The sequence below is a fragment of the Diceros bicornis genome, chromosome 2 (assembly GCF_020826845.1).
Source record: "Diceros bicornis minor isolate mBicDic1 chromosome 2, mDicBic1.mat.cur, whole genome shotgun sequence".
NCBI classification, from domain to species: domain Eukaryota; kingdom Metazoa; phylum Chordata; class Mammalia; order Perissodactyla; family Rhinocerotidae; genus Diceros; species Diceros bicornis.
The window spans coordinates 55,117,548-55,132,650 of record NC_080741.1 but is presented as its reverse complement, the minus strand read 5'-3'; the positions used below and the strand labels follow the sequence as shown (position 1 = coordinate 55,132,650).

Below are 15,103 nucleotides of genomic sequence, written 5' to 3'. Positions count from 1 at the left end.
TGTACTTCAAGGCACAGGTGGAGCAGGCTGCTGTGGTGTCCCCCAAGATGGGTTGTCATATGCTATTCCTGCCCTGCATTTGCCTCCAGCTGCCAGAAATGTAGCAGGAATGGAAGAGGCCAGGGAGAGAAAGCCGGCCCACAGCAGCCATTGAGATCACTTTGGAGGACAGCTGGGTCTGAGTTACAGTGATTAATGTGATGTTAATCCCAACAAAAACGATGGGAAGGAGGACCTGTGAGAACATGTACAATCCACACATGAAAAATGCCACTCTCACCAGACTCATTATCACTACGAAAAATCATCCTGAAATTACACAAGAAACAAGTCATGGAGCCATTACTTGATGATTGGCCAAGCCTCTTCTTTCAAGCTAATTCAGCATCAGAATCTTTTGCTTGGAATTCAGCTTTAGAATGAGCCCACAGCCAGAGTTCCAATACCAACCCAGTGCCTAAGTAACCATCATTGAAGCATATTCTCATGTGTCATGGGAAGAAAATGCAGCTGTGGCTTCTCGGGTGACTCTAATTCACTGGTAGAGCTGAGATCCAGCCACCTGCCCAAGTTGAGACCCAAAGATTCATCACCAGTCCTGGGCCTCTCAGAAGGCGAAGACTGAATCCAACATGCCTATAATTATTGCTTCACTGACAGAATTTGTACATATGTGGGAAGGAAAAAAAAGTAACTAGAGAAGACAAAAGCAAAAAGTGAGTTTTCTTGTGCTGACCAGACATCTTCCAGAAGTGCCAGTTACATTCTCTGATATTACTATTTTTCCCCAACCTTGCTTACCAAGGAGACCAATGCAAAGTGTACAACAAAGGAAAATGTCATTGAACCCCATAACTAAGGAAAAGTGATACAACTGCCATCTTCTGGAATGAACATAGGAAAACTCTCACATCGCAGGATGAAGGTACACCCTCAGGCTCTCCCCCAGGACCCTGTGGACTCACAGTGCTGTCGATGTAAGCCTCCGTCCATACCACGTCATGCTCCTGGTCAATGACTTTGGGCCGGCTGAGCACATGGAGGTATTCCATGACATTTTCCTGCACATCAGCCAAGGTGGAGATCTGGGTGAAAAATCCTGCCAAGGGAGAACCAAGTTCAGCAAAAGATAGGAAGACCTGCAACGGTGGGTCATGCATATGCCATGCCTTCTTGGCCTATAGCTAATTTCTTTCTTTTCTTTTCCTTTTTAAGCATTATATATCCTCTCTGCCATCACCCACTTCACAAGTAACGTGTTCATGTTAGAAAATATAGTCAAGCAAAAGGAATAAAACTAAGATCAACCATAAACCCACCTCTCAGAAGAAGCCCTGTTAACACTTTAGAGAATGTCTTTCCAGACTTTGTTCTATACATATACATAAACATACCTTCCCTGGCAGAAACAGGAGTGCTTTCTACATGCCATTTTGTAACATTCTTTTTTCAATTGAGTGAATTTATTTCCAATGGGAAAACTATAAATTGCAAAATTTAAAGGCTATCCCATTTTTATAACCATAATGATAGTTACGATTAATTTTTGACTGCTTACTAAGGGGCACAAAATTTGCTAACCACTTGATAAGCCTTGTCGCATTTATTCTTGCCAACACGATGAAGTGGGGAGAACGGTGTCCAGCGTAAAGACAAGATGACTGAGGCTAACTGAGGATATGTGTTTCGTCCATGTTTTCACAGGTATCAAGTGGCAAACACAGAAGGTAAATTCAGGCTCATGAGTGTCTTAATCTGTGCCTTTTGCTTCTACAGAGTTTTGACCTTTGCATGTTTAAGGCTGAAACTCCAGCTCATACCCTCATGTGGTTACCAGACCTGCCTTTTGAATATGCTGGGTAGAAATAGTTCCTAAGTAACAGAAAAAGTTCTAAACTACTACCATCTTGTGGACGGGGATGCCATTTTGATGTTGAGTTCAGGGCACTGCAATGTTCCTTCTCAGCTTGAAGTCCTGTTGGCTTTGCTGTGGGTTAGATGTCAGAAGGGAACAGGTGAACTGAGCGCAGGCCTGGATCGCTGGGAGGGGGCCCTTCCTTCAAACAATGATGGAAGGCTTTCTTGGTGCTAGCACCGGCAAAGCAGAGATTAACAAGATGAGCACGACCCCTGCCTCCTGGGACCTGGGAGGTCTGAGTAAACAGACAATTACCAAATAGCACAATCAACATTATGACAAAGCACACAGCAGGGACAGCCCATCCGGCCACCCCGAGGAAAGGTCAGCATCGCTGAACACTGAAGGATGAACGCCAGTTCGCTGGAGGAAGAGAGGTTAAAGAGCGTGTCCTGCAAAGCCAGGAGTGTAAGTAAAAGGCCAAGGTCAGTCAGGCCCCTTCCAGGAACTGAAACCAGCTCAGAATGGCTGGGAGAAGGAGCTGAGGGAGAGAGAAGGAAGTTGGGTGCTGTGAGAGCAAAGGGATGAGCAGGGGGCTGTCACATAGGACTTGGGAGGAAGTTTAGACTTTATCCTACAGGCAGGTAGTCATGGAAGGATTTCAAGCAGGGGGACACTAGATGGACACAGATTCATGTTTCCTCCCCACGCCTCTAATAAGGACCCTTACAAGCTCACGCTCGCTCCTACTTGCCAAAGAAATCAGCGAGGGTATGTGTGCCTCTGAAGCCAGATCTGTCACAGCACTTGCTACAGTGTTTATAGAACCTCTTCGTGTCTAAGACAGGATTCGGGGTGAGGAAACGCCGGTCCTTCTGTTGTCCAGAGAGGGCCCAAACTCTGTCAGCGCATTTCCAAACAAAGGCCAACTGGTTTGAATTTGGTGTGCCAACCCCAAACCAGATTGGGACCATGTGATTTCTGGCTTCCTCATGACAGCTCTGCACAGTGCTAATTAACATGCGTTGTCACTCCTGCCCACCCCACCCTCCCAGGCAGGGCTAGAGCCTCGCCCATCCCAGAGGAAACAGGGCCCAAGAGGTGAGGCTTGTGAGCACCTGCTCTAGCTTGAGGCTCCAGAGAGGGCCCATGTGCACCTTGGCACCCCCTCAGAGGTCAGGCACCATAGTGAGGGAGGTTCATCTGGGACACTGCTCTCTAAAGGCTCTCACGTGGCCCTCCTTGGAAGCACGGTAGGAAAGACAAGTTTTAAAGAGAATTGCTAGATGACGTAGAGCGTCCATAGTTATCATCTCTCCATGCACAGTGCTGCAATCAGTGTTTGAATAAGAAAGAAAACATTTCATCTCTTCTCTAACAGGTAAACTTTGGGCTCTGAGGGAAGGGTCTTAGAGAGACAAACAAGACACGGAGGACAAGCTAAGAGAGGTGTTGCCATGTTGATAAGAGGAGGAGAGAGGTTGATGGTTCTGGACCATCAGGATCCATGGGTGAGCAATTTGCAGTGTAGAACAATTCCTATTTTGGGTTCCTGTGCCAAATTGTGCAGTAAAGACAGCATCTCTTAGGAGGCATTTTTCTTGGTTGTCTGCTTGTTCATTCTAATCCTCAAAGCCAACAGTAAAAATCTCTGATTTGGGTTTTCCAAAATAGAGCCAAGAGAAGAAAGGGAAGGGATGTAAGGAAGAGGATGAGGGAGACAGTCATAAGCATTGAGGGGGAGTGGGAAGGAAAAACAATCACACATTTGGAAGGAGACTGAGCTGAGAGATCATCCTCACTTGGCCTTGCTTATCACAGTCAAAGCTCTGAAAAGCTACAAAAAGCTGGCTTCTCCCCAGAGCCAGAGACCCACAGCCAACTGTACACCTGACACCTCCACAGGGATGACTAACAGGATTCTCAGACTGAACTCATCCAAAGCCAACTCCTGATTTCCCTCGCCAAATCCGTTCCTCCCCCGGTGGGTCTTCCCCATCTCAGCAAATGGCGCCACCGGCCAATTAGGCCAAAAACATAGGAATTACCCTTGATAGCCATCATTTCCTCACCCCACCCCATAGCTAATCCACCAGCATGTTCTTCTGGCCCTAGCTCTAAAATATATCTAAAATCCACGCCAGCCTACTCCAAGACTCCACTGTCTTTTACCCAGAGTCCAACAGCCTCCCCACAAAGCCCCCTCCTAGTTATCTAGGCTCCTCAAAGCAGTCAGAGGGATAGTCTAAAAGTATGAAGCACAGCATCATCTCCCTGCTTAAAATCCTAAAACAGCTTCTATTTAGAGTTAGAATACAATCCAGATTTCCTACCCTTACTCCCAAGACTCAACTGGACCCCACCTACCTGGATGACCTCATCCCCTCCCATTCCCCCCTTTTGCTGGTTGTTTCCACTCGTTGGCCTTTCTCTTCCTTTCACACGCCAAGCTCTTTCCCTGGCTCAGGCATTTGCACTTGCTGTACCCTCTGTCTGGAACACCTTTTATCCAGTTTCTCCATGGCTGGTTCCTGTTTATCATTCAGGGTTCAGCTGTCTAAACTCATTTCCTCTCACTTTACCCTGCCTTCTCTTTCTTCAGATGATTCATCTGGTGCTGAATTCTGACTTGCTTGTTTACTATGTTCTCTTTCACTAGAATATTAGCTCCATGAAATGTTATAAAAAGCTGGTACCCATCTTGTCCAGAGCGGCATTCCCAGACCTGGGCACACAGGTCTGTGGGAGCCAGTGGTAATGCAGGGCGGTCTCACTGTGATTGACCTTGCCTCTCTATACCTGAGCAACAGGACAGCCCCCCCTAGTGTGCACGTCGTATAGGAAGGAAACACAAACGGAGTTCAGTAATTTGTTCCCGATCAATTTGAATCCAGTTCATCTGATTCCAAAACCTTTGTTCTTAACCGCCGAAGACACTGTCTCTTCCTGTATTGAGAAAGGACAGCAGGGATGCTCAGAGGTCCTCCTCCAGGAGGGCGCCTCTATTGGGGTGCTTGAGTCTGTGGCTGGGAAAGGTCAAGGATGGGCTGGGGGAAAAACATGGTTGTCCTTTGAGGTTCCTGGAAAATGCTCAATAATTAGCACCAAAGGTCTACTCAAAACCCAGGACACAATTCTAAGTTATATTTCAATATATAGACCAGGGATGCAGATATTTAAAAGGTAAGAAAAGCTGAAAGTATAAAAATAACATTAATAATGTATACTGCAAAGCTTAACACAAATATGATCATCTAACCCCAACCCATTAAAACCTAAAACCTTTCTGAAAGACTCTTTTTTGTTTTTAAATGTTTTCATCTAAGTTTTAGCTAACAAATGTAACTTTTGATGGATAACAGGAAGTCGCTGGGGGCTGGACGCTGTGGCTGTAACCATAGATGCTTCCCTTGGTTTCCCTCTGCGTTCTCTGAACTGGCCGCTTTCCCTCCTCCTCACCCCTCTCCTTTTTATTTCTTTTAAATTCTAGCTCTTGAATGTTTATTCTCTTCTTTACTGTGCCTTTTTGGACTTCATATATCATGTACAAAAACAGAATCAGCAATCATTCATAATTACCAAGGAGTAATTAATGCTGAAATTAGCCACCTATTACAAATGGTCTGCTCATTTTTCTGCGTAACATCAATTTATTTACCTTATTCCCTTGCAGAGCCTTCTGTGAACCCTGGGTTATAACTACTCGGTGCAATAAACCACATGCAGCCTGGTGCTTTGTGTTTCTGAGATTTTTACCACCCTTACTTCATATTTCTTAGCAGTCCCTTGTCTACAAGGTGCCCCTGCAGGAGCTGCTCCATCAGTGCATCATTCAATGCCCCACTTTGCAATGACACCAGAGTCCAGGGCCCGGGAGTCTGCTCCACAATGGGAGACCCTGGCTGTCTACCTCATGTGCCAAGTTCTCTGTTCTGCATTTATTGTGATGGGCACTGCTCCTTTTGAGTCTTTTCAAAGACTCTTTTCCCGTCTTAACTAAGACAAGCTGAAAACAAAGCCAGTGCTCAGATTTCAGTCTTCTCGGTACAATGAGATGGGCAGTAAAGTTGATGGTGTGACCTTGTATTTGCATTCCCTTATGGAACAACAGTGTTCTCAGAAGACCCTCATAATATTCTGTTTCATCGTCCTCCTACCCATCAACATCACACACTACTGAAAAAGCACTTATTTCTGTAGAATATGTACAATTTACAAACAGTTTTCTACCTCCACATCTCCTCGGACTCCACAAAGAACCAGCAAGAGGTCTGTTGGGCCCTGAGATCCGAAGGGCACACATGCAGTGAGTTGGAAAGAACCAACTGGGAGAGAATGACCACAAAGGCAGGCAGCTCAGAGGCCTCGGTGGCCATGTGCCCACCTGGAGAATGGGGCTCCTGAGGATGAAGCTGTCGGAATCAGCCGAAATCTTGGATCTAGGAATAAGCCCTTTCCTTTGTGAGTAATATTACATTTTAAAATTCAGATTTCATGTTAGAAAAAAATAATTTAGAGTGGAGCTAGGAATGCTGGCTTGTCTACAGCTCTATCGCTGTGCCCCCACCCAACCCTGCCTCATCTCCTCTCAAAGTCTTAATTTCCCCATTTGTAAAATGTCAGGAACTGGACCACACGCCCACAAAGGTGAGGCAGGACCATTTGTGGAACACACAGGCTGGGCATAAATCCCAGCCCAGTCTTTATTAGCCCTGGCATGTTAAAGTCCTTTCTCAACCTCCAGTTTCCTTTTCCTGGATTCTTTCAAATTATGGGAAGCATGTAGGAGTCCTCTATGAAATGTGATTTTCTTCTCCCCAAAGAGAGGCAACTTCACATCCTGGTGAAGAGTTAGGCTTGGGTTTCGAATCAAGTGGGCCTGAATCCCAGCTCTGCCACTTGCTAGCTGGTGACCTGGGGCAAGGCACTAGTCTCTCTGAGTCTCAGTTTCCTTCTCAAGCACCTTGCAGAGCTTTAATGAGGGTCAAAAGAGATAATACACCAAAGTACTTGCACTCCACCTGGCACTTAGTTTGTCATCGTTAGTTCCTATTAACAGCGGCACAATCTTCATCTTCATCACCATTATCTTTTCTACTCAAATTCTCACGTTCTATGGAATTTACACCAAGAATGTACATAACTTAAGTGTCCATCTATGGATGAATGGATAAAGAAGATGTGGTTTATATACACAATGGAGTACTATTCAGCTATGAGAAAGAAGGAGATCCTGCCATTTGTGACAACATAGATGGACCTTGAGGGTGCCATGCTAAGTGAGGAAAGTCAGACAGAGAAAGACAAATATTGTATGATCTCACTTATATGTTGAATCTATATGAAATCTAAAAAAGTTGAACTCATGGAAACAGAGAGTAGAATGGCAGTTACCAGGGGCTGAGGGTACGGGAATTGGGGAGATATGTGTCAAAGGGTACAAAAACACAAGAATTACACAAAGTTATCTGAATAGCTGCCATTTTTGTCTTCTTTCACCTGTTCCAAAATAGCAAAAAGTTTTAATTGCCACATTTCCCCTACCTCCACTTACAACCATTCTGGCCTCATAAATTTGAAGCTATCTTTTAGGAAACAAGACACTTGGAAAGGTAGGGTGAGGTTAAGAATTTTTTAATGGAAAAAGGCTGTGGGTCTGAATGTCCAAGGAGGGCTCAGGTCACCAGTTCTCTCTCAAATAAGGAGAGAATAACCATTAACCCTTCAAAAAAGGGACAAGCAGAGCACACAACCAGGAGAGAGTCATGCGGCCTTTCCATTCAACCTAACGATGACTGATTGGCTGAGAACCCAAACACAGAGGCCCTTCTTTATTTGCACAGCTGGAAAACACTCCATTCACCATGATTTTTGAAGGAGAATCAGGCAGTGCTTATTTAAAATCTTGGCACACTGAACATTAGAGAAGGTCATCACAGCGTTATGGAATATCTGGGCTAGTTAGCCCCTCTTTTCAGTTTTCCCAGTTCGCTTGTTTATCCAATAGTGTGAATGCAGAACTTTATATTCCATAAGCCATTCTACAGTGGCAATGATTATTTTAATGTATTTAAAATGGTTTGCTGCTTTGCCTCATTAGGGCTGGTTCCCTCAAGATAGGACCTAGTTATGCATAAAATGAATCAAACCAATGAGTTCCAAGCCTCCCTGGATTTTGCTAGTAGGTTGGAGGAGGCAGAGAACTCCTGCAAGGAGCATGAATGTCCCCAGTCATCCATTTCCAGAGGACAGTATCTGAGGACCACTGGTTGAGAGCTGTCTCCATGACTACCAGACTTCCAAGCAAGAAGTTCTGCCCTCATAGTGGGCCCTTGACCACTGACCTGGTGACGAGGTGTTGGCCCTGACAACTTCTGGTCCTCCCCAGGGTCACTCTGGCCAGTCAGCCAACAGGCTTCTCCTTGGGTTCCCTGGGTCTGATCTGGTCCCCGAATGCTAATGCTTGATTTCACTGAAAACTTGGCTGAGTCACGATGAAAATATGTAAGGGGGGGCCCCTCTGGACCTCATGTCACTTGAGATGAAAAATGTTATGCTGCCTCCATACTATAACAATCTGAGGCTATAAACAACGATTTAATTAATGACCATAGAAGAATACTTGCTCACCGATGTTACGTGGTCTAAAACCCCATAACTGATGCAACGTGAAGCTGATGTTTATATGGGAACAGATGACTGGAACCTAACGTTTTGATGGCAACTGCTACTTTGAAGAGTGGAAAACTATGACATTTTATTCCCAAGGCCCTTTAGAAAAGAAGCAGAGCAAGGAAGGTGAAACTATTGACAAGGAAGGGCTCTGGCAGGGAAGGAAATGAATGGATTTCAACAGGAAGAGAAGGAGAATCACTGTGGAATCCAACGGCCTGGCCAGCTAGGCAGCTACTATTACATCCTTGGATTTTCCAAGTTGCTGTACTCAGAACTTATAAATCTAAAGGGCTATATTCTATAGCCAGGCCCTGAAATACTACGAGTTCACTAAATTGTCTTCAAAAGGATGCTTCAAAGATTCTTATAAACAATGACTAAAACTAAATTATGGTGTAATATTAGTTGATTAGGACAAGACTTCAATTTGAGTAATTTTCATCAGCTGGACACAGACAGTGGTAAAAACAATAACCCATGACTAAATGCATACTAGTTGATGGGAAGAATTGCAATCTGATGTGCCAGGAATAACAGCAAAATTTTAAAAAATTAAAAAATGGAAAGTAACTCTTTTTTTCAAGACCACAGAATAAAGGAAAAAATGGGAAAAGCATGGCTCACTCACAGTTTTCAAATGTCAACAAAGTTCCAAAACTTATTTCAAGAATGACCTCTTTACTCAGAGGAAATCTAGGATCCACTCAGCCTCCATCTCCTCATGCCTACGTTCCTCCTATATTTCCCCCTGAAATGAAACCAAATTCATGACTCTGAGACGATCAGAATTACTGATACCTTTTAGTGGGGCAAACCAGCCAGTAAACTAAAATAATTGTAGAATGTGTTATTTCAGAGCTTCAAGGAAATGTTAAAACCTTTCATGCAGCTTTCCACTTTTTAGATGAGGAAATTGAGACTTGCGTAAAAGATAGTTCCAAGTAGAAGCAGGTAATTAAAGACAATGCCAAGCAAAGGGAAAGATAGGCAGAGGTATATTTGCCTGGCTATGCACCTATTCTCTGAGAACTTCCCACACCCACCCATCCACAATGCCGAGCCCCTGTAGAGCACATATATTTTTCCCTGTGGGCTTACCTCTGCCCACACCCAATTCAGCAGGGGGAGACCTGGCCCAAGCTGGGTGTCATAACCTTTTTTGGGAGGGAGGAGGAAGACTTGAAATCAGAACTTAAAGTGGCTCATCAGTCTCAAACAGAGAAGATATAAACTCTGCTTTCTACTATCATGCCTTGCCCACTATACGTGTTGTGTAGACAGATGGGTGTGCATGGTGTGAGGTAGCCATTTCTGGTGTGTGCATGCCATAGCAGAGAAGGTCTATCTATAGAGAAGAAGAATGCCATGGAGTGTAGAAAGAAATCAAAAAGGAAAAGGAAAACCAAAACACAGCTCCCTGGTCCCTCGTGAGACACAAGCTTCCCTTCCCACTCTGGGTTCTGAGTCACTCCCCTCTCTCTCCAAAACACTCTGCTTTGTAATTTCAGGGAGAACTTTGGTTGCTTGCAACTAAAATAACTTTGTCCTAAGTTGCCAAAACTACAGTTGAGACCTGCAAACCCTTCAGTGAGTCCTCTTTCTTCCACTAATATACAAACACTGGAACTTTTGTAAAGGATGGCTTAGGAGACAACACAAAAATAGACCACCTAAATCCATCAATACCAATTTACTGTGCAACAGGACATATCTTCCTTTATTAGTATTTATAGTCAATTTACTCATTTTTCAAACATTAAAGGAGCACCCACTCTGAGTAAAGTAGGAATCTGAGCTCTGTCAGAGTGCTCAAGATGAAATCAGAGTCAAAGGCAGCTCTCACGGAGCATGTAGCCTTAGAGGGGAAACAAGACATGCCCACAGGTCAATATAATGCCAGGAAATAATATGGGGCATTTATGTGCCAGGCACCGAACAACCAGCTTTACCTGCACGGCCTCATTTCATGCTCACAACGTCTGTCTGGGGCAGGTGTCATTACTACCCCTGTTTCGTAGGTGACATAACTCAGACCCAGATAGGTTTGGTAACTTGCACATTTTTGGTGGATGGTGGAGGATTTAGACTCCAGGAATCTGGATTCTACCACCTATTTGCCGCCTATGCTTTGCCTTCTTGCTTGCGTGTCGCATGAGAATAAGTCCTTAGACTGGAGGGCCCTGTTGCTTTCCTCCCTGTGCCTTTCCCTTCCTGTGTGTTCTGAAACACAACAGGGGGCTGTTAATCAATTAACCTATCAATATAGAAAAGCCAACAATTTTTGAGCACTTATTATGGCCCAGCATTGAACTGGGCACCTAATATACAACATTTCATTAATCCTTATATTTAATAAGAATCAAAGGAAGAACTATTATCATCACCCCCGTTTTGAAGGTTAGAACATTGAGGCAGGTTAAAGTTAACTAACTTAATTAGTTATGTAGGCTAAGTTATGCTATGAGAACATATAAAACTGGAAATCTCAGTGGCTTAACACAAAGGTTTATTTTTCATGTATAGTATATATCCAGCGTGGGTTGGCAGATGGCAGGGGGCAGGGTGAGTGGAATGGCATTGGCTCCATGTCGCACTCAGGGACCCAGGCTGATGAAGGTTGTTCCATTTCACGACTATTCCATCTGGAACATGTAGCTTCAGAGTTCACAGGAGCAGAAGGGAGTATGGACACCACCACATCAGCTCTTAAATGCTTTAGTCCAGAAATGACCCAGGTTGGTTTTGCTCACAGCCTGTTGGCCAGAACCAGTCCTGAGGCCCCATCTAACCACAAAGGGTGGTTATGGTGAGCAAGCACACGGATATTTGGTGCACAGTAAATTGTTCTCCCATAGTAATTCTCCCAAGGTCACTCAGCTACTAAGCAGCAGAGCAGAAAGGCTAAACCACTCCACTTGATTATGTCCTCAAAATTTATAAACTTATTTTGGGAGAAGCTGTTCTGAGTCTAACAATAATCATTTAGAAATACTCAACCTTGTCTTAGAATTCACAGCCTTCTCTAAGAAGTCTCCACTTTCTCATGACTATCCCGATTTCTGCACATCCAAGGGGAAGTTATTCAGAGCTGAGCACGTTGGGGGGACCTACCTTTGTTGGCACAGGCCATCCATTTGAGATTGTCTGCAAAAGCAGCCTCTCGTCCAATGAGGTACGTGAAGATGCGAACCTGAGAGGAAGAGGAACACACGGGTCAGCAGTATTCACTTTTCACCGTCCTGCACAGACCACAAGCATGGCTCACGCACATGTGGTTTACCTCTTTAATGCTCCATGCTTCCCATCTGTAGGAACATATTTAAGACATTTGAAGTACAGGCAGCTAGAAATGTATTCAAAACTGGGGCCTTTGATCTTTTAAACCATATGGCCCTAGTGGTGGTTGTTTTTCAGTGTGCAACTGGTGACAGAGGAGAATAACTTGAAGTGGGAGACTGGCAGCATCGCAGGCCTGGGTTTGCTGCACACACGTGGACAAGGACCATCCAAGTCTGGGCCAAAGCCACAACCATTTTCCTCATCAGCACAAGAGATGCAGAGTGTGTTCTTCTGGGGAATAAAAATGCCCCTGAAAGATCCTCAATGTTTCCCCCAAAGGAGAGGCGGCAGACGCCCTCTTACTATCTGTGGCGTCTGGCGTGATTTTAGGAGGTAATTAACTGGGACAAGAGGCACAACCTGGAGCCAGCAGGCTGATGGGGACTCTCTCTAGTCTTCCTAAGCTTTTGGCTCCTGAGGAGCAGAGGACACATGTAAAACCCTGGCTCTCTCATTTTCTACGACTTTCTCAACTCTGTCTCATGAGGCCAAATTAATTGAAATAAGTACGACCTATCTCCCAAAGTAGTGCTCAGAGGTTGGATGGAAGAAAGATAAGGAATTAAAAGGGTTAAAATGGTATGTGGGGCAATTCTACACAGTCCAAACAAAACTCTTCTGGCAGGTCAAGTACAGTCCTTTGGCCACCTCTTTGTGACAAGTCAAATGAAGACAAGGGATTAGAAGAACGATACTGGACAGGTGGCACCAAAGGCTTTACTAGCTGACGTCCCCTCAGCTCAGCCAGACAGGATCAGGCACCCCTACTGCTCCTTCTGAATCTTTATTACAATTGTCATTAACTAGTGTCTTCTGTGGTTACATCTCTGAGGCTGATGTCCACTAGACTGTCCACTTGACGAGGAAAAGAAAGGGATGCGTCTCTTTCTCCTGGTTGTGTCCCAATGGAGCGTAGTACTTGGAATGTTGCAACTCAATATACGAATGGATAAAAATAAATGAATGCTCAGAGCTGACTATAAAAATGAAGATTTTGTTTTAATTATGATATCCTCTTAACTGGGAATTATAACTTGAAGACTAGTTTTTAGGTGATGATTTATTTCCAACTTAAAGAGATGTTTAGATACACATTAGCCTTATGCAGCCTTAATCTGTCCTCATTTGTGTTTGGTAAGGCAGTCATTTCCTCCATCACAGCTCCTGCAAGGGGGCTTCCTGGGTGGATGAGCAGGCACAGAGGTCTTTGCTTCTCTTCATTCTCCCAGCTCTTTTCCACACCATTCCCACTGGAGTCTCATTAGGAGGAAAGACATGTTTTTTTAAATTGGGAGATTCTGGCTTCTCTTGGGAGGAAAAAAAAAAGGAAGACTCAACTTCATATGGCCAAAGGTGGCCCCTCTTGACCTCTCTACACAGAGCTGTCTCCTGTTCACTTTTCCTGCCTGGCCACTGTTGGCATTTAGCTAAAAATGTCTGATTTAGGGGGAAACTGAGGCCCAGTTAAGTGATTTGCTTAGTTTCATCGAGTCCTGATCTAATGAGAGAGGTCAGGATAACACTCCTCTTGACCTCCTGGAGATGCTGGTTCAGTCAATCCAGAAAACCCCAACCAGCTCCAAGGCCCAGAGCCAGCACCCACAGGAGCCAGGATGGAATCCAGTCTCTTGAGATTAGACCCATGCTTTTTTCATAAATCTTTGACTTTCATTTCAAATTTAAGCTATTTAAAGGGAAAACACTACACTGACAAAAACTTCCACCCCCAATGGCTTTTAACCAAGCAGACAGCATAAGAGATAGCTTTTAGGAAATAAAGCTATGAGTCTATCTTGATAGGTAAGGAGGAAAAGACTTGACACAAGGTGGCCCGTTTGTTTTTGAGTAAAGTTACCTGTGTGTGCCAAACCTCCTCTGCTGTCCAGGTGAAGAACTGTAGGGTAAACTGAGTTTTCTCTTGGAGGCCTAATTAAAACTCCAGAACAATGCTGTGAACCATTGGCAAAACTTCTACAATTCCTGATTTTAAAAGATGGAACCCATTTGGAAAACCAGTAGGATTGTGCCAAATTTCAGATTAGACATGATTGCTCAAGAATGATTGTGCTAACAATAACCACAGTAACGAAAACCAGTTCCACGACCCCTTAAACCACCACTGCTGCCCCTTCTACCACTTTTGCTGTGGTTTCTACAGTCAGCACCATCCCCTGGGTCAGGTACTTGCTAAGGGATTTATAGGCATTATATTTGTTTTGTTGGTTTGTATTTTATTTTATTGCTTATGAAAGAAAATCAGAATCATGTTCAATATTTCCATTTATGTGCAGTCCTTGGCTTTCAGTGGACTGGCCTCTTTATCTGAGTAGAAATGGCATGGAAATGTCTTGTTGCATCTCTGCCTATAAAATAAACATAATCAAAAGATACTGGGTTCACGCCCTGGATTTCTCACAATAATGCCTTTCAACTGGCAACAAAAGAAAATGGATTTTACTCCAAAATAAATATTTTGGAGAGCAATTTAACAATATCCATAGCATTTTATATTTTTAAATTTTTTGGACCCAGTAATTCTACCTCTAGGCATTTATCTTATAGCCAGGATAACAAATAAAATGCCTATGGGGGCCAAGCAGGTAATCAAGATGACAGGAAGTTGCTGGAGTATGGAGAATTGTAGAGCGCATATCTTCTTAAAGCCCTATAATTCAGTTTTAGACATTTTCAGAAATACACAAAAATGATAAAAGTACAAAGATGTTCACCTTCATTATTTGTAATGGTCAAATACTGTTAAATCCTAAGTGTCTCTTATTAGTGGATTGGCTAGAAAACTTATAGTACATTCATGTAGTAGAATACCATGCCGCTATGTACTCATATAGAAAGACATCCATTATAAATTAGTAAGGGGAAAAAAGCAAGTTGTAGGATATTGTGTAGTATAGAAACCTATATTTTCTAAAAGGGGACATACACTTTTTACTTCATAAACGTCTATATCATTGAATGTTTTTACCAATGAACAAGTATTGCTTTAATAATTAAAGATCATTTTAAACAAGAAGAAAGTAAAGACACTGCTTCTTCCTGAACCATTCTGTAAGGACATTGCACCTCATTTCCATCACTAACAGATTATGTAACCTGACGGATTTTATTTCCAACAAGTGGAGACTTCTTCCCTAAGAAGCACCATCAAACAAACTTCCACAAGTATCCCTTGAACCCAACTACTTTTCTGATGTGGCAAGGTGCCTTAGCAGA

At 43.7% G+C, this 15,103-nt stretch overlaps 1 protein-coding gene across 1 annotated transcript in view; it reads right to left on the bottom strand.

The window, feature by feature from the left end:
• The window catches only part of CACNA2D3 (calcium voltage-gated channel auxiliary subunit alpha2delta 3), an 853,260-nt gene that overhangs the window by 288,675 nt on the left and 549,482 nt on the right, over positions 1-15,103 (bottom strand). Inside the window, exons 12-13 of the mRNA XM_058561298.1 lie at positions 11,645-11,723; positions 966-1,099 (exon numbers count right to left, since the gene is read on the bottom strand). Of these exons, the coding sequence (XP_058417281.1) occupies positions 966-1,099; positions 11,645-11,723 (213 nt within the window). The remainder of the gene's footprint in view (positions 1-965; positions 1,100-11,644; positions 11,724-15,103) is intronic.